The sequence below is a fragment of the Anopheles coluzzii genome, chromosome X (genome assembly GCF_943734685.1).
Source record: "Anopheles coluzzii chromosome X, AcolN3, whole genome shotgun sequence".
NCBI lineage: Eukaryota > Metazoa > Arthropoda > Insecta > Diptera > Culicidae > Anopheles > Anopheles coluzzii.
In genome coordinates, this window is record NC_064669.1 from 7093479 (window position 1) to 7113545 (window position 20067).

General features: G+C 46.7%; 4 protein-coding genes across 5 annotated transcripts in view; 2 read left to right on the forward strand and 2 right to left on the reverse strand.

Annotated features, from left to right (window-relative positions):
• Positions 1 to 8199, reverse strand: part of LOC120959313 (E3 ubiquitin-protein ligase Ubr3) — a 51990-nt gene extending 43791 nt beyond the window's left edge. The window contains exon 1 of the mRNA XM_040382615.2: positions 7844 to 8199. The gene's annotated coding sequence lies outside the window, so the exon portion shown is untranslated. The remainder of the gene's footprint in view (positions 1 to 7843) is intronic.
• Positions 1 to 20067, forward strand: part of LOC120958800 (ras-interacting protein RIP3) — a 230308-nt gene that overhangs the window by 155838 nt on the left and 54403 nt on the right. The window lies entirely within an intron of this gene.
• Positions 10885 to 13336, reverse strand: LOC120956072 (UDP-galactose translocator). Its single transcript, XM_040377458.2, has 2 exons — positions 12951 to 13336; positions 10885 to 12853 (listed from the first exon to the last, which is right to left on the reverse strand). Exons 1-2 carry the CDS (start codon positions 12964 to 12966, stop codon positions 11790 to 11792), a joined length of 1080 nt encoding a protein of 359 aa, XP_040233392.2. The 5' UTR covers positions 12967 to 13336; the 3' UTR covers positions 10885 to 11789.
• On the forward strand, positions 15550 to 20033 carry LOC120954736 (uncharacterized). 2 transcript variants are annotated; one of them, XM_040374921.2, is made up of 4 exons: positions 15550 to 15689; positions 16938 to 17366; positions 17452 to 18093; positions 18173 to 20033. In XM_040374921.2, exons 2-4 carry the CDS (start codon positions 17052 to 17054, stop codon positions 18500 to 18502), a joined length of 1287 nt encoding a protein of 428 aa, XP_040230855.2. In that variant the 5' UTR covers positions 15550 to 15689; positions 16938 to 17051; the 3' UTR covers positions 18503 to 20033. The 2 variants fall into 2 exon arrangements, with proteins under 2 accessions (XP_040230855.2, XP_040230846.2); XM_040374912.2 differs by lacking the exon at positions 15550 to 15689 and adding an exon at positions 16472 to 16747.

The window sequence follows — 20067 nt, forward strand, 5'->3', positions numbered from 1 at the left end:
TTGATCATCGTTGGATTTCACCAAAAAATAGGCAAAGCGCGCCTTAACAACAAGAGCTGCCAAAGCGAAACAAGAATATGGAATAATAATACTGCCATTATTTATACATCGAAATTTGATCTAATTTCCAATCCAAAATGTAGAACGCAGAGCAACAGAATCCCCTGCCTTTTATCGCGTAAGTGTGCGTTTGAGTGACACAGCGCTTGCTCGCACTGACACTCCGACTTTTCAGACCGGCATTGAAGGTGTGTGGTAGTGCTGCCGTGATCGAGAGCCAATCCAAACCGGGGATGATGATCAAAGTAGAGTTGGTGTAGGTATGTATGCCCTCCGTGTGACTCGAGAGTGTCCCATCGAGATCGAGCAGAGCCTGGCAGCAACAGCAGCAGTGGGCGTGATGATCGGTTTTCTGTATATTATTTTTAAACCTAACCTCAACGCACACCCGCGATACCAATGTTTCTTTTTCAAACACACACACACGGACACACGGACACGATCACGCACCTACACCACACACTACACGCGCACTGGGTGTTCTGGTTCGGTTGGGCGATCGGCAGGGTTCGGCGAACCGCGGCGCACTACCACCGCCACACCACACACCACCCCTGAAACCAGTAGGAGTGAAAGGGAAGGAAGGAAGGCAATCGGTCCGGATCGGAATCGGTATCAGCTTGCTTCCACCTCCGCCGCCATACCCTGCGAGGTGGTTGCACTGTGCGAAATGTGCTGCGGTCAGTCAGTTAGGGGATCAGCTTCACCGGCCGGCCTAGAGAAGCTACACAAGAAGCAGAAACTGCAGAAAGCACGCAAACGCACACTACTAACACGCACACACACAAACACACCGATCCTATCATCTCCTCACGCGAACACAATTAAACCCTGACCGCGAGAGCGAGAGAGAGAGAGAACAGGAGAGCAACAGAAGGTTTTCACAACAGCGTAAGCTGGGTACGTGCCCCGGCGTGGTTGAGCTGTCAAGAACGCCAGGGCAAACACACACACACACGTCCGTCAACGTGTGCCGAGCTATTCAAAAAACGGTATGGGGAAAGGCAGGGCACCATGGCGGTCAAGAATGGACTAGAAGGGTTTGCAAGCTAACAGGCCATCGCACACCGCACAGTCCATGTGTAACGTGAGCTGTCAATTCTTGCCAACCTCGGCAAGGTGTCAGCGGCAAAGGCGGTGGTAGGTTTTAGCAACTACAGAAAAAATCGATGCCGTCGAAGAAGTAGGTAGGTTCCCGTACGGCAGGGGGGGGGGGGACAAAAATGAACGAGAATATGACTGGTTCGATCGAAACCCAAACTGCCAGAGACACACTTCCAGACGCCATGTCGCCCGAGAAGAGTTAACGGCAGGATGACGACTTCGTTGGCGGCCGCAACTGGTGATGCCCGAATTTGGATATCAAAGCAGCTAGCTCTTACTAGGTGCTACGACGAACTTCTTGCAACTACGACGAACTTCTTGCAACTACGACGTACTCCTTGCAACTTCGACGAATTTCTTGCAGAAACCATTGAGACCCGCCATTAGAGGCAAAAAAGCTTACAAGAACATTCCAGAAGCATCCAGTGGCTCGCCAGTGCCTGAAGTTCTAGGCAGATATGCAACGCATACGTCACACTACGCTAGCAAGCTTAGGACAGAATGGTTGCAGGGGTTCGAATTTCATCTCCCTTCCGATGTGCTATTCTTTAGCTGACCAACACCCATCCTTCGCGGCAGTAAGGCTCTGGTAGTTGTGGTCTTCTTTGCCAAAGAACCCATCATCAGAATTCATGGTATCAGAGCAACAACAACAACAACAACAACAAAATACCGACCATTCGCTTAGTGGGATTTTGCAACGTGTTTTCTAATCCTAGAGCGGTGATGTTTGACGGTGGAAGTGAATTCTACAACCCAGCAAGCCCAGGTAGTTTGGTAAATAAACACACTCCAGGTACCCTCCGCTTTCTTTGCGAACTGGTTCTTCTCTTCTTTGCTCTTCTTTTGCCATCCATGCCGGCGAATTGTGTGTGTCTGTATGTGTGTGCGAAAACGGCACGCAGAGACATAAGCCCCGCCAGGGCTGGGATGTACACACGAGCGAAGGTGGCGACGAAAAGGAAACGCTGGAAGGAGAGTGAATCCTTGGCCATTCCTCTTCTACCTGCGGCACCAGCAACAGGATCTGGACCCAATCCGCGCAAACCGGTGTCAGGTGGGAACAACAAAACTGAAAAGTAAACCATCCTTCAGCCTCATTCCCAACGTCCTCTTGTGCATGCAAAAGGCTAGAATTCGTCGTCTGATGTCCGGTTGGGATGGTTCGGCTTGCGATGGGAATGAGAAGTGCGTTCTCCGTGCGTTTCAGACGCTGGTGGCACGATGTGTACCTGACCTGCGCATTCACCACGAGGGGCACCGTTTTGCAAGTGTGCTAGAAGGAATTCCATTATTGGAGCTTTAGCACTGGTTGTGCACCATCTCCCATCGGAAGCTCTTCAGGATCGCCTCCAGTGGAGCATCGGGTGGCTCCTCCTGGGACATCAAGCGGCAAAAGAGCGACGACACACTTTCAAACACCTGCAGCAACACAACACACATACACACACCCATATATACAGTCACACAAGACGGCAAAGAACACGCCGTCATTCCGTCGTCAGAGCGGCCTCTGCAAAAGCCCAAAACATTCAACCGCAGCAGCTGATGATGACGGTGCCCTCCCAAACTCCCTCCAGCCCTTCCAAATTCTCGGTCGTGTTCTTCGCCTATATTTGTGTTGGTGCGTTGGTTTGCGTGTTTGGCGTGTGTGTGTGTGTGTGTGTGGAGGCCACCGTTCAAGTTGAACGTGGTGATGACGCGCTGCGGTCACTGCCATAATACCTGCCTGGTGGCCTCCAACACACCAAGGTGCCCCCTTCCACCCGATTACCCCACCATCCTCAAAATGGGTCCCGACGGAGCCCTCTAATACGAGCTCTCCGCGTATTTACCTGCGTGCAGTCAAACGTGGATTTGAGTGGCCGCACAGACTCCCTTCCCCCGCTCCCCATCCCACCCTGCGGCACCAGTTCTCTTGCCTTTGGGCGCCGCCCGGTTCGTTCAATGGCCATGACGAGTTTGCACGAGAGCCACGAGACGCGCATCATCATCGCCACGAGCGCCAAACGTGTGTGTGTGTGTGTGTGGACGGTCGGCGCCTGGCCTGTGCCTAAGGCGGTGCTCTACTCTAGTGCCGACAAAAAGCTCTCAAAAATTCGATTTTGAGGGAAGCTAATTTGTGAAATTAGCTGTTCACACATATTACCCTTATAGAACAGATAAAAACAGTATATTAATGACAACAAACCAAATTTAATTAATTTTATATAATACGTAAGCAAGAGTTTACATGGACAAATCTAGTGCATCGTATCCACGATAAGCTATATTATACTTTTTTGGCAAAGATGGTGATTGCTGCTGGTAACGCAATTATTTGTGATCGAATATTGTTTTATTTAATAAAGGAGCAGTACGTACTAGAGCTAATACCAACCGCGCAATGTTTTACATAATCGATAATTGGTATTTTAAAACAAAACAAGTTGCACTAATTTGATTTTTGTTTTCGTTTTGTTTTTTTGCAACCCAAAATTGGTGGCATTACCGAGAAGGGATTAAATGCCTACTTAAGCCCTCCTATCGTGACACCCAATGTATTAACGAAAATTAAAAAAAAAAATTAGGGATCGTTTCACGATGCTAGCCATTGTTTTTGTTTTTTTTTTTTTTTGATCCTGTAAAAAGGGTGTGGAAAATACAATCCGGACGATTAACATTGTTCCTCCGACAGCCTGCAATAGTCAGCTTTCTAGTTTAAAATTGAATAGGGATTAATAAAGGTAAAACAACTAATTCTAAAACAAAATTGAAGCGTTTTCAAACACCCAAAATTCAACCGGTTAACCGTCGATGGACCATACAGAATTATGACTTGTCAAAACCTGCGGTGAAGAGACCCCGCAGTTGCAATCTAAACGTTCCAAACGAGCATCAAATTGTGGGCATATCGGAGTTTTTATTAACTTTTTTTTTTGCTGGCCCATGCAGTACTAGAAGTTTTTGTTTTACCGGTTCATACACACACACACCCACACAGAGACACTACTGCCACAGAGAAGCAAACCCCTTCTGGATGCAGTAAAGCACTCCCTTGCTGGTTTAAATACAATCAATTGGAAGCACACTAACACATTGTGCCACAAAATATATCATCCACATCGAACATTTGCACCAATGTGATCCTCCCGAAATGTGTTCTTTTTTTTTTAAAGATCGCACGCCACACACACACACACGCACACTAGATGATTCCCTTTGAGGAGGTTATTTTTTTTTTTTATTTCGGGACCGACAATGAAATGAACCTTTCTGCGCGTACCACAGCGCGGTGCCGTGATTGCTGCACAGCGCGCAAGTGTGATGCTGCGTATTCGGGTGTGTAAGTGTGTGTGTGTGTGTTCATTTTATCGCCGTGTGCTGTGCGCTGTTCGGTCAGTTCAATGCGACTGTGTGCGCGTGTGTATGTGCATACAGGAGACCCCCGAGATGCGACTGTATGTGGGACCAAAAATAATTTACAAAAAAAAGTCCCAAAGCGCAAGGTTTAAGTCGAATCTCTATCAATACATACAGGCCTATTATTTTACTAAAGTGACATTCGATTCCGTCGGAAGCGCTCGAGTCGACTAGACTTCGACTAGACTAGACTTTTTACTTCGTTGACTAGAATCTGCCGATGAGTCACTTCGAGGCGGAACGTCGCTAGCAAAACGATACGAAAATGAACGTAATAGTGAATCTTCTCGAATGCCGAACGCAATATAATACGCCTGATAGTTTATGATCAAAGTTGAGGAGTCGATCTCTAAAATATCGTGAATTATAACTAAAACAATGCACGATAATACATAATCGTTGCACAATAAATAACCATAAATATTCAAATTTGTGGGTAGTTGGGGGCAATATGTATGTAGCGGTTATCGGCGAGGAATTGAAAAACACACCCCATCAACTTCTGCTTTTAGGGCCCGTGTCTGTGCTTCATCGCATGCGATTTTATCGCACGTGCTGCCAAACGCTTCTTCATGTAATATTGCGATTATTTGGATGATTTTCGTAGTTTAACGATTGTGAAAAATTAAGTTGAGATTGCTCCTACAAAACACCACACATTTAGTTTGCCGGATAAAATCGGACGAAATAAAAAAAAAAACATCCGACGCTATCTGTCAAATCCCATTTAAAATTTTGACCGATAAAATCGCATCTGATGCAGCACAGCAATACCAACAATGAACTGTCAAAAAACCAAGCTGAGCGCCTCGCGAGAGTCTCCTGTATATGGCAGCAGCGCAGCGGGAGCGAATTTTAACACGATTTAAAAACAGTAAATGAAAAAAAATCATATTTAAAAAGAAAATTTAAATTGAACCTGCTCGAAGCTTGTTTGCGGTGCTCGAAGTTAAAGCAATATCAAAAAACAGGCTCGCAAAAAAAAGGGGTGTTTGTTCATTTGCGGCTCTCGTTTGACGGCGATCGGAACACCTATTGGATGGATTGAATCATTTTTCGTATTGAATATACGCACACACCCACACACCCACACAAGCACACACAGAAGGACAGTAATTCGTGATTGATTTTTTGTACGAAAACAGACACAATTTGTTGTACAAATTCACTTCCAAAATTGTACTCTCTTTTAAGCTACAAAAACACAAAAACACAGACACACACACACATGGTAAGGTGGAAAACATGCCAACGTACGCAATGGAGACACACACACACGCGCGTACAATACGCGTATTGTGGCCATCTGGTCGTCTTCGACAGAACACACACACACACACGTACGTACGCACGCACGCCCTTACGCCAGCGGTGCGCAACGGGTCGAGTGGGGGGGGGGGGCGAGAATTGGTGCAAATGAATTACCTTCTACCCTCATCGCCTTTTGCATGGGCAGGGTTCGCCCCCGAAAAGTATGGTGCAAGAACGACCCCAGCCCCTGCAAAGGGGGGAACGACCTACCCCTACACACACACGCGCGGGCGTACGTGCGCGCGCACTCAATTTTGCGAATCGAATTTGTAAAACACCCAAACTACAAGTCTACATTTTGGAGACAAAACCGGGCACAATGTGTGCTGAACTACGATGTGTGGCACAATGTGTGCGTGTGTGTGTGTGTGTGTGTTGCCGGTGAACCAACCCAAAAGGAGGGACTAAAAAGGGAAGAAACAGAAAGAGTGCGCCGATCGGCATTTACTAGTGGCCCTCTGCCGTGTGTATGTGTGTGTGTGTACAGGGGTTCCCTCGAACCCACACACCATACTGCCACTCAAAAGAGAGAAAAAAAACAGTCAGAAGAACCACACCACCAATCACACATCCACCGAAAAACCGCGTGTGGGTTTGCGCGAATGACCTCCATTGCCGGGAAAGGAGCGGGAGCGAGCGAGAGCGAAAGAGCGTATGTGTGTGAGCGTTTTAAGATTTTCTTCTGCACGATGAACACGGATCGAACGGGTTGATAGATGGTGCGGCGGGCGAGATGGTGGTAGTGCGGCTGTTCCGCTTTCCGACATTCCTTTCGAGCTGATGTAATTTATTACAGAAAAAACACACACACACACACACACACATGGATACACATTTGGATACACAAACTCTCCAACACCAGTACGATCGATCACACACGGGCACACGCGGCCTTCTTGTTGCACAATGTTATACACACCGAGGGGGGGGGGGAGGGGGGGGCGAGGCACCCTTTTTACATTTAAGGGCACAATTTGCTTCGAATACCTGTCCTTACTACACACACATGTATACGATCAGACACTATAAACGTACACGTACGCACACACACACACACACATAAACACAGTTGATTGCCGTAAGCAAAAAGCAAGAGGGAACAAAAAAGCCACATGGGATTTTTTCGAGCCCCACAAATCTTATAAGAAACTATTGGCTTGTATGGTTGATGAGGAGGAGAGGTGCTTCTAGCTTTGCCGAAATGTTTCACCACTCGTTTCCTTGTGCCACGCGGTGCACAAAAAAAAATTTCCCAAAAACGTTGGTTGGAAAATTCCTTCAAAACCCTCCTGCCTCCTACCCCCACGCCTGACCGAAGATCGAACCGGTGGTTGCACACGCGCGCACATGCTCTCACGCGCAAACGGGGTACCACCACACAACCAAAACGACAACCACAACAACAACAACAACAACAACAATAATAAATATTAAAAAAAAAAAGTTCAGTCTCACCGCGCGCGACAGACACAGGCTCACCAATATAGTGACGCGAACGCACGAGGTTTTTCAAGCGGAAGTGAAACAGCACACAGGGTGGAGGGGGGGGGGGAAGGGAGCTGGAGGGGTGGAGGGGATTTGAGCGATGAACGATATGATGACGCGGAAAAACGGGTTTTCCACCCCGCTGAACAAACACACATACACAGAAACACTTTATACACTTAGAGACACACGCATACACACAAATACACACAGGAACATGCACGGAATTGGAAAGAAATTTCGCCGGCTGTATTTAGAATGTTTTGGTTGAAGGGGAATGCAGGGGGGTGGGGGGGGGGGAGGTTGTACGAGAGCTTTTTGTGGGAGGAAATTAGTCACCCCGATCCCACCCCCACACAGACACATCTATCACCTCGCGTTGTGCTCGCGTGTTCATCCGGCTTGTTATTTTCGTTCTAGCCACGTTGTTGTTTTCTTATTCTTTTCTAAACCCCACGCACGCACGCACGCACGCACTCACTTGCCTTTTGGGTGGTGGAAGCCTTCTGCCTTCGGCTTGCAGCACATCACACACGGAGAAAAAAAAAACACAGGGAACAACAAAACAACAGCAGCAGCGGCGGTGTTGTGTGTGTGCGGGCACGAGAGACACTACGGGACGCACGTCCGCACGCACCGACAGATCAGAGGGAAATGAACCTGCACTCGAGGGGTTGGGGTTTTTTTTTCTCGCACTCTTCTCCTCCTGCACAGTGTACGTGAACACCTTGCACGCGCCGCTGTATGTGCCTGCCTGTGTAACGTTGGTCGCGCCGATCGCAAGGGCCAACACCGCGGGCACCAACACCGTCAGCAACGCAGCGCCGCCCTGAGCTCACCACTACACGTGGGCGAGCGAGCGCGCGCGCGCGCTCAAGGGTTTTACGTTACACTGTGCGCGTTCTCTCTCTCTCTCTCTCTCTCTCTCTCTTTCTCTCTCTCTCTCTCTCTCTCTCTCTCTCTCTCTCTCACTCTCGAACACACGCATCGAAGGCCCTTCGTACGATTGAGCGCCTGTGCCCACCTGTACGAGTGTATGTGTGTGTGTGTGGGCTGCAGATTCGAGCGAGTCAACCTGTAAAGGCTCGGCTGCATGTAGCGCAATCGATGCGCATGAATTTCCCTCACCCGGGTGGAACGTGCGGAAATTCATCCTCCCGCTTGTTTGTTTACCTTATTTGCCTGCTCGCTGGAAGGGTTAGCAGGTGTCTTTTTTTCAATGTTGCCTGCCTGCACAGTAAGCTAAGTTAGTGTTAATGATTATTATTTTTAATTTTGAAAAGAAATTCACAATCGACATTGGTGTGGTTTTTATTAAGCTGAAGAACAAGTTAAATGCTTGAAATTCAATAAATGAAATAACGGAACGCATGGTTTTATAATTTTTGAAACTGACTGTTGAACACTACACAAATAAAATGCTGCTTCAAGCTTTATTCAGCCTGCTGTATTATTTCGATAAAACGATCAATAATAATAATAATAATTTTGTGAATCAATCCATGTAATCATAGGGATAATCATTCAACGTAGAAATTTATTATTTTTTTAAAATAATTTTTACCAGCGATGTCAAACTCATTTCATTACGCGGGCCAAAACGCTACTTACAAAATAGTAGCAAGTGCCGTAACCTAGTTTTTTTTGCAATGAGCAATTCCTTTCATTCCCCATTAACGGTTACGTTACAGCAGAAAAAAAACTTAAATGTAAAACATATTTTATTGAATCTAAGAAAAGCATTACTATAGGACGTGTGTTGCCGATAACTTTCACTGTGCCATAAGTCTCTGTTATTTTCAAAATGTGGCTAGTTTTGTGCCAACTTACAAGATTTAGTACGCAAAACATATTAATATCGGTGTCATTTTGATTATCAATATTTTTGAGCTGGTATTGAAAAAAAAAATCAATACAATGAATGAAAATGAATTCTTATTTCTGATGCTGTCAAAGATCCATAAATTACTACAAGTCGTGTACTGTGTCCTTAGACCTAAATCTTCACTTAACAGTCGAGCAGTGCAAAGAGTTATACAAGTCCTTAGTAACCGTTACTCCCTACCTGTCAATCTCCATTGAAATCCCCATTCATTATGGAGTCCAAAATCAGAGCCAAAAGCTCACCTGTAGGAAATCGCTTGTAGCATCACTATACAAATTCTTCTACAATTCTTGTGCTATTTCTACGCTGTGCACGTGTACCTCGAATCCGGAACAGGTACAGGTACAGTTCCAAGGTATAGTAGGAATTAAAGCGAGAGCTATTTCAGGACCGGTATGAGTTCGGCATCAGTTCTAGCACCGGTATGGGTTTATGCTCGGTTCCAGGACCAGTATGGGTTCATAATCAGTTCCAGGATAGGTATGGAATCGTGATCGGTTCCAGAGCTGGTATGGTTTCATGTTCGGTACCAGGGCCCATGTGAACTCTGTATCACCTCCTGTACTGGTTTAAGTTAAGTATTACTTCAAGGACTGATATGGGTACAATGTCTGTGGGTTTTTGGTGCGCTGCCCTGGAACCTGATCAAATGAACCAGTTTTTTTTTTCAAAAGTAACCCGTTTTTGTGCTGGCTCAGCTGATTTCAACAACATTTTGCACAAGTATCATACTCTAAGCTGCAACCATGCCTAAAGATGGGTTCGACCTGATACTTTACCAAAACAATATGTCAATAAAAAAGTGTGAGAATTTTGGATTCTGGCTGGTTAAGTGATTTTGTTAATTTTTCAAAGTCTCTTGCTTAAAAAAGATGCTCTTTCGAGTTTGCAAAAAAAAAGCAAAACCACTCACAGTATGTGCCACTTAATTCCAGACATTTAGGATTTTGTATGCGTTGAAGATAAACAGTTACACAGTTTTGGTTGTTTCTTCCATAACTTTTTGTAATTAGTTATCTTTTTTTGTGCATACAAAAATAGAGAGAAAACACCGAAAAGGTTTTCTGATGATACATGGTCTGACAATTATTACAAAAATCGGCGAAGTTGAAAATCTCTTCATTTTTCGGGTGTCCACAATTCACTGTCCTGTACTGTAGCAGTAGATATACAAAATAATTGTTTCGAAGGATCTCACGGGCTCCCAGTTTGACATCTCTGATTTAGACGAACACGTTGCAATGGTATGTTTGCGGAACAATAAAAATCGAAGGTTTTTGTTTGCTTTTCTTTTATTATCGAAATTGTACAAACACACTGCAAAACGAAACTAAGATAAGGATTAGCTGACCCAAAGAGTAATCGACAGTACGCATTTCTTTTGCTAAACTCTTAGTATTTAAAATTATGTTCTCCCTTTATTTCAACGAGATTAGATAGGACGGTGACATTTTTTTGTTGTTTAAATCGATTTGACAATTAACTAAAGCCGTAAATCAGTTTGTTAGTTTGTCTAATGTTCTGTTCGAGAAGAGTCCTGTAGATAACCGTTTTAAAATGAAATCAACAAACCAGATCTAAACATCATAAAGCGACAGAAAGCGAACGTAACAAGAAATAATGTTGTAACACAAATATTGTCGCTCCATCAAATCCTCTTTTTGTTTGCACTTTTCATACACTTTATTTAAATATTCTTTGCTTATTCTTATGTATCAAATCGTGTTACGCTTTCCGAACGCTCACCGAAGGATCACATCATCGTCCACAACTTCCTGGTCGGCCGCACGTGATGCTTCGAGCTGTGTAGGTTTTCATTTTCTATTTGCTAATTAAAATTTGCCCTCTATTTCTCTCTCTCTCTCTGTGAAGACGGTAGTAGACATTACAGTGAAGTAAATGTAACGAAATGATGCAAGTAAGAGCTCGCTCCACTACAACCTTTGAATTTGCTAACTCGCTAACCGAAACGAAAGTGAGAAGGTTTCCTTACTTTAAAAAAAAAATCGTACGCATTACGCTATCGTACAAAAGGCAGCAGCTCACCTAGTACCGACTATAATACTCACTAAAAGTGTGCGCATCGTCCTTATACAGCCCTTAAACGCTACGGCGCGTTTCGCCTGCGCGCTCTAAGTAACAAACACCGTGACGCAGCATCCGTCCCCACACAGACTCCTCCAGCCAAGTTGCTTCGCTTACTGTCCTATTAGAATAATATATATGTGTGTGTTTCGTTATTGCCTACATGCGCGATCTGGGCCTGGGCTGAGACACTGTTGGCGTGTGCTGAAACCTCTGCTACGCGCGCTTGGCCGGTTCGCTTTGTATCAAATCGATATGTGTACCATTCACTCTCGCAGCCAGAGCAAAGGGGTTAAGAAAACGTGGGAGTGGGAAGTGCGGCCAAATAGAACTAATCCCAAAGCTTAGACGGACAGCCGCGCGAGATGCTTAAAACAGTAAACTAAACAGTAAATCCAGTCCATTAGTTGCCGAACCGATTCGAGCACGCTTACCCGGGAGTTCCCCTGTACCCAGCTCAGACCTTTTCCGCCAGCAGGCGCTCCTCCGCTTCGGCGAGCGCTTTGGCGGACGGGCGCACGGCCGACTTCGCGCCCTTGGCCGCGGCCGGATCGTAGCCGTACAGGAAGATCGACCCAATCACGAGCCCGGCACCGACGGTGAACTGCAGCGAGAGGCTAAAGTCGAACAGGTAGATCGACGCGACGCACGAGATGATGATCGCGAGCGAGGTGGCGAACCCCTTCAGGATGTTGTCCGCGTACTTGACGACGACGGCCACGATCAGGCCGCCGACCGCCTGCAGCACCACCAGGTACACCACGAACGCGTCGTAGCCGAAGAAGAAGCCGCGGGCGGCCAGCTGGGCGCCGTCGTTCACCGCGCAGGTCAGCAGCCCGAACGGCAGCGACAGCAGGCTGAGCTGGATGTTGCGCATCCAGATGGAGATGTCCGCGCCCTTGAGCATCTTCTCGAAGTAGATGCCGGCCAGGCCGGACAGGAAGCAGGCGCCGAGCGCGGCACTGAACCCGAGCAGCCGGTTCTGCTCGGGACCGTCGCCCGCCGGCATCGACTGCTGGCGGGTCGCGGCCGTCCCACTGTCCTCGCCCGTCTGCGCCAGCTGGACGCTCGCGACGCCGACGACGAGCAGGACGAGGGCGGCCCACTGGGTCGGCAGCAGGCGGCGGCGCAGTATCAGCACCGCGAACACGGCCGTCGTAAGAATCTTCAGCTGATAGGTGACCTGGTACGTGGCGGCATCGAGATGGGACGCGGACACGTACAGCAGATTGTTCTGGATGATGTACAGCATCGACGGGACGCAGATCTTGAGCGTGTCGAGCGGCTGCTTCACGATCGTCTGGTGCAGGGCCGCCCGCAGCCGGCCGAAGTGCTTGCCCTCCTCGAGGTACACCAGCACCAGGCTGGTGGCGAGCTTCACCAGCTCCGCCATCACGACCGCGGTCGAGCTGAGGAACAGGTCGCCCGGGCGCGTCCGCCCGTACCGCATGCTCAGCCCGAGGATGGCATTTTGCAGCGTGAGCGTGACCAGGCTGAGGTACTTCAGGTTGTTACCGTGCGCTGAGGGAAGGGGGAAAACAACACGAGAAGGAGCAGTCAAAACCGCACATCAGCATTCGGCAGGGACGGAGTCAGCAGTGACGGGATCGGCACTCACCTGCGGTCACCTTCATCTTGTTTGCACGTTAAGCGGACGGGGCTGGGAGACACAACCAGCGGATACAGACCGAACCAAGCTGCTAGCACTGGGACGTGGACACATTCAAAACGAAAAACGGGGAACACTGCTGGCGGTTCTGCAGGCCCGAAAATAGCGGTCGAGAGTTGTCAAAAATTTGATTACGTTGACACTTGCGGCCGACTTGGGATGCGCATCTGTGTACGCGGTGTTGTTTTCCTACGCCGTTTCCACCGCCCTCTGCTATCCCTCACCATTGCCCTCGGCAAACCCACCAAAAACCACCACGACACGATTCAAAAAACAAAACAAACAGAAACGCTCGGTGACAGCTGTCAGCTTGACAGTGCGGCCACGCTTCCCAAACAGCAAAATCGGTCCACGTTGGTTCGACAAATTCGTTTTTTCTGTAGCACATCCGACATCCGACACGCTGCTCTCGGAACACGCGTTCTGAAGGCTCAATGCTTATAAAGGAAATTAGGTGATTTAAAAGTCCTTCTGACACCAAATCACAAACCTGTTTGTCCCTACCCAAGTGCCACAAATCCACTAAACGACCACTAAACGACTCAAGCTCTCAACCTAAACGGAATATAGAAAGACTTCGTTTAGCAGACGGCAAACGACTCATGCATTCTAAAAATAGCGAAAAAGCTGGCGGCGCCATCTGTTTGAGGGATTCCCAACTAGCGGAGCTTCCTCGCTTGGAGGAGAGCTTTCTCATTTCCTCTGTACTGTTGTATGGTTTCGCATTGAAGTTATGCATCGCTAGAACTAGAACGGTGATACGATTGTTTAAATACTAAACTCCAACTGATATTACCAGCACTGAAGCAAGTGAGATCCCAAGTGCCACAAATCCACTAAACGACCACTAAACGGCTTCTAAACGACTCAAGTTCTCTACCTAAACGGAATATAGAAAGACTTCGTTTAGCAGACGGCAAACGACTCATGCATTCTAAAAATAGCAAAAAAGCTGGTGGCGCTATCTGTTGGTGGGATACCCCAACCAGTTGAGCTTCATCGCTTGGAGGAGAGCTTTCTCATTTCCTCTGTACTGTTGTATGGTTTCGCATTGAAGTTATGCATCGCTAGAACTAGAACGGCGATACAATTGTTTAAATACTAAACTCCTATGGAAAACCACCAGCACTGAAGCAAGTGAGATTTGAGTAATGGTCGTTGGTGTTGATACCCACGTATCTGACCACACGACCATTCATATAGATTTTTGCTCGGCAAGTTAGAAGGCTATATAGGTCATGATTAGATAAAAGTTGTCGAAACACATTGCAAGAAAAGGATAGCAATATAATGATGAGTTGTAATACGCCATCTATTGATCAAAGCAATGAAGCTGTGGAGCTTTCATTTTTTTTACTATGGATATTCAATTTTCCAGTCGTTTAAGCTTAATCTGTGGCGCTTGGGATTCGAGTAAAGGTCGTTGGTGTTGATACCCACGTATCTGAACACACGACCAATTGTTTAGATTTTTGCTCGGAATATTTGAATGGTTTATGTGCCATGCTAAGATGAAGTTAGACAAAACACATTACAAGAAAAGGGCAGCAATATAATGATGAATTATAAAACGTCATGTATTGAGCAAATCAGTGAAGCTACGGAGCTTTTGTTTCTTTTCTATGGATATTTGTTTTTCCAGTCGTTTAAGCTTAATCTGAGGCATTTGGGGCATCCTCATAAAAAGTGTGGGGAAAACAAAGTCCATTTATTTCTCAGCAGTAAAAGGAATTTTTCAGTTAACATTTGCATTTCGTAGCAATGGTTGTCGTTGTGTCTGGCAGTGACCGAAGATGTCCACGATACTTAATTATTTTTGTACGCCACATGTATTTCTTTAAATTATTTTCAGCTAAAATACCTCAAAATATTATCATTTTTTAAAATAAATTTAATGGTTTTTACAATTTCAGTTTTGGATGAATAAAAACACCACCAAAGCCTTAAACGACTCCTAAACGGGATCTACATGAGTTCAAATTCAAAGTCTTAAAGTGATCCTAGAAGACTCCAAGGGTTAACGAAACACCATGCACGAAAAAGATAGCGATGGGTAAAAGCGACATTTATATCAAATCAGTGAACAGACTGTACAAACAAACGTAGCAATGCAAGTTTTTATGCAACGATGCAAGCAACATCATATAATAAAAATTCATAACAGATTTTTGTGACGTTCTTTTCCGTTTGATTCGATTTTCGGAATTCCGACAACTGAAGAAAATTGTAAAATTTCAGTTGACATCCAAATCATAGTCGGATCGGTCAATATTAATAATTAAAATAATAGAAAACCGCAGATAATCAATAATAATGACAAGAAAGCTCGCCAAACAAATGCATATTGCAAGTTTATTGCAAAATATCCCTCGAACAACAACGCTATATAAGCACGGCCGTATTTTATACCCACATTGCTGGCATGCATTGCTCAATGGGAATTTCGTTCCCCTCCCAGCGTTGACGGTTGCTGTGACAGCGGCGAAACGCTTCACGGCAAACGCTTCCCGTTGACGCAGTTGCCGCGCACAGCTTTCGCAGAAACTTGTCAGCAGCCAACCGAACCGGAGTGAGTTTGAAAATTCCCGCCGCGCTCAATCGCCAGTGAACAGTTTACTTCTGCCGTTGGAAAGTGTTTCTTTGTTTTACTAGTTTTGTGAAAAGTTGTTTGTGCTCGTGGAAATCAGGGTAAGTTCCAGTGCTTAGAGTAGGTGAATTTATTGATTTAGATGCAGAAACTACATCTGTAGAATGTGAAATCAAGGCTTTAATAGGTGTGGTTTTTCTGTTGGAAGATTCGCCGATTCAGCAAACTTGAGTTGAAGAATGTACTTCCTTGGGGTGATCGGGCTACTGAGTAGATGGAAAGATGAACAAGTCGGGGAATTTCTTTCCCTTTTTCACACAACTGTACTGTGTTTCAGATATTTAACCTTGATTTAGATTTTGTGTTGGGTGACACGCATGTGTTCGCTGCTTAAACTGCTACTGCTTGAAAACGGAGTGGTGTTACAACCATAAAATGAGGAGAATTATTTAAATTTCATCGCTCCAAGCGCTTAGCTTAGCTATTAAATTCACAAAATTTCCAGCACACGTGTGGTGCACAAAGTCTAACGACTTAGGCCCTCCCGAAGCAGCAAAACACACTTGCGCCGGGCACAAAGCATGGCAATTGTCGTGCGTTTGCGTGCGCAATTATAACAGCTTCGCGTAAAAAAATCATATTGAAACGAAATCCAACCGAATCCAGCATCTATCGCAAGTGGTGTGCGCGAAGGTATGACGCATGCCCTTACACGTGACAGGCAGCAGGGGTTGGTTTGAATCTTGCCACTGTCTTTGTGTTCGATCGACGCGAAACTATTTCGATATCAGCATTTTTTTCCGGCATGCTTCACTGCCCAGCGGCACTGAAGGGTTAAGGCATGTTCCCACCCCAATGCTCCCTTATCAAGACGCAGATTTGAACGGCGTTGTCAGTATTTTATCGCACCTTGGTGGGGTGCGCGTATGCGTTCATGGCCCACACACCTTGCTGAAGTTTGCTCGCGCGGAATTTTTTTCCAAACAGAGCTCCATCGCGAGCTCCAGTGCTGTTTTCGAATTCAGCTTTTTCAGCTTGTTGCTCTGTAGCCCTTTTCCGGGACAGCATGGCAACCGGCACGACCACCAACGGACGTCTCATGTTCACCCAGACTTCCTGCTATCTCTGCAGCGATTGGCTGGATGATTCTGACGTCGAGGTAAGCATAGATCTTGTGCGCACTGCGATCTCGAGTGGCAGTCGGAAGTGACGGCTTCAACCGGAAGTCTACCTGCTGAGGGCCCTTGTATGCGTCATGCTGGTTGTTGGGACCCACCGCGAAAGAGGGTTTTTGTTCCTCCTACCTTTGCGATATTAGCATCATTCCACCATCCGTCTATCCCGCACAGATCCACTTACGCAAGTGCCGCCGACAGCAAACCGTGTGTCCGAACCGTTGCGGAGCCATCGTCGCCAAGAAAGATCTTCAGCTGCACAGCAACACTTGCCCGAAGAGTTACGGTATGGAGTCGTCGAACGAACCGTCGAACGAGTACGTCACCCCGCCGAACGAGGAGCAGGTTGGGGAGGAGTTATCGGTGGAGCAGGTCCTCCAGACGTTGGAGAATGACATTAGCAGCCTCCAGCTGCTGCAGACGGCGCAGAAGGAGAAGCACACTGATGTGCAGAGCGAGCTGGCGCATTTGAAGAATTACTACGACGTATCGCATCGCTGGACCGGCAAGGTGTACGAATCTATCGTCGCGTTGTACAAGATGTGCTACCAGGACAAGATGCAGCACTCGCTCGATATTTCCGGGTTGCGGGAACAGCTGAAGGTAGGGAGCACACAAAAAAAAAACCAGATTCCAAATTTTTTTGGCACCCAACATACTGACTGATTTCCTTTCCCCTTCACGGCAGGGAACGAATGAGTGGCGGACCGACATTGTCAACCGGATTGATGCATTGGAGAAGACCCTGTTCTTCGTCAATCAGGACCGGGCAGCGATCGAGCAGGAGGCAGCCGTGTCCTGCCTGACAAAGCAGGCTGCTGCCCTGTCCATGGGACCGGATGATGGGCAGCAGCCCTCGACATCGAAAGCCTGCCAGCCGCTGGCACTGAGCGCCCTGAACAGCGCACCGTACCACACGCTTCCGGCAGGCTCGTGCGATTCGACGTCCTCCTCCTCCTCGATGGAACCGGTAGTGGAAGTGAAGGGTCCGATCAAGGAAATACTCGACGACATCCACAAGTACCAGGTGAAGCTTAACTACAACCAGAAGGACATCACGATCCGGCTGTTCGAGTGCGAGGAGCGGATGGTCGAGCTGGAGAACACGCTGAAGAAGTGCCGCCGCGAAACGTACCACACCAAGCAGCGCACCGAGGAGCTGCAGACGAACATGCTGATGGCGAACAACCGGGGCACGCCGGCCAGCGAGAACGGCCACGTCATGTGGCGCATCGACAACTTTGCCAACCGGTTGCAGCAATCGAAGGAGCTGGAAACGATGATGAAGGGTCCGATCTTTACGAATTACCCCTACGGATACATGCTGCAGGTGGGTGTTGCTAGCTAATGCAATGGAGCTGCCTCGATGTGGCTAACGCTTCCCATTTCTCTCTTCCCGAATTTGCCAGCTGGAGGTCAGCCTGTACGGCATCGGGACTTGGCGCGGGCGCAATCTGATCGCCGGTCTGACCATCCTGCCCGGCCCGTACGACGAGCTGCTCGAGTGGCCGTGCCGGCTGTCCGCCACCATCTGCGTGCGCGATCAGGCAGCGAACCCGGCCGAGGCCGTACCGATCTACAAACCGATCGTGGCGAAGGTGAAGGGCCAGCGGGACAAGAATCAGCACTACGTGTACGTTCCGCACGACCAGCTGTACTCGCGTGGCTACGTCAAGAAGGATACGCTCTTCCTGGAGGTGTTCGTCGGGGAGGAGGGAAGCGACTCCAGCGAGCTGTAGCGAGCAGCCGGTAGCAACGCGATCATGGTGGACGTGGTTTGGCCGGCGTAACTCTCCACAGGGCAGCTACGCCCAGCGCGATGACAGTGGTAATGGTACCGGCGATGGCCGGGTAGTAGCAGGCAACGAACTCTGCATGCCTACGGAACGCTCTCAAACGCTGGCCAGATCAACCATCGGTTGTAGTATTCTGTTTTTTTTTTAAATATTTCACTTACATTCATTTCCATTCGCACTTGTATTACACCGTTTCCCAAGCACAGGTCAACAACGTTTAAGCTGCTTTTGAACATTGTTCTATTGTAAGTAAACATTTGAAGTCCGACTGAAGTACTGAAGTACTGAATCTAAACTTCGTTCAATAGTAACTAAACAATAGTAACTAAACAAACCCCTTGAAGTTGATCCTGTTTACTGTGTGGAGTTAAGACTTTTGCTTGTTATTAATTTTTAAAAATAATTTGATTTTTTTGCCTATATTTTATCCAAATTCCTTTAAAATTAAAAATTGACTATTCAAATAGAACAGATCAATAAACACGAAGCTCTAAACAATTTAAATTACACCAAATAAACATCAAAGCAACGAACTCAAGTAATATAAACGTACGTTGCGATTGAACAATGTTCAGAAAAGTATCAGTATTTCAATTGGCCGCCAAATGTTTACTTTTAGTTTACTAATTGTTCAAAATTCCCTTAACATCGTATTGTTCTTTAACTACTATAACCTTCTACTGTATAAGTAAGCATGTGACGTACAACTGAACTGCTGATGCCTATCTGAATATTGTTCAATCGTAACAAACCAATTGGAATTCCTAAGTGAATTCGTTTGCCTCATGCAGTTTAGCCTTTTGGTCGTGCCTTCCTGTACAAAATCAATTAGAATTTGTTAGTCAATTGCAACAAAATGAACATCAAAGAAATGAACCCGGGTTTAGATGTTTAGTCGCGATTGAGCATGATTCAGAATGGCATCAGCAGTTCAGTTGGACGTCAAATGTTTACCTCAAAGTTGAACAATGCTCAAAAGCAGCCTTAACATTGTTTACCAGAGCTCGGAAACGGTGCATGTTCTCGCACAACGTCACACGCCCCGCCAGTATCAAACGGGGCTGATGTTATCTTATCGATTTAGATTTTAATTGTGGATCTGCTTGCGGCCATGGTGGCCATGGTAGCTCGCGGCACTAAGGCAGCATATCTCCGGCACGAAGAAAGAGCGAAACTAGTTTTACGCTCTCACTGGTTACTCGCCCGAGCAGCTTCTGGGCTGCTTCAGGAGCGCCTGAGCAGCGAAGTTCGTCGCAAAAAAACGAGAGAAGATTGTGCTTTTAATAGATTTATTTAAAAGAAAATGCATCAAATTGCCCCATTTTGGAATTGCAAAAATCAGAGTGAAACAGGAGATGATCCTTAAAATTTAAAATAATAATAATAATAACGCGAACAAACAACAATTACACTGTACCGTTTCGGCAGAACAATAAAGCACCGGCGAGCGCACCAACCGCGGCAGAATCCTGAATGATTGTGTTCGTTTATTTTAAAGCTTTTTATTT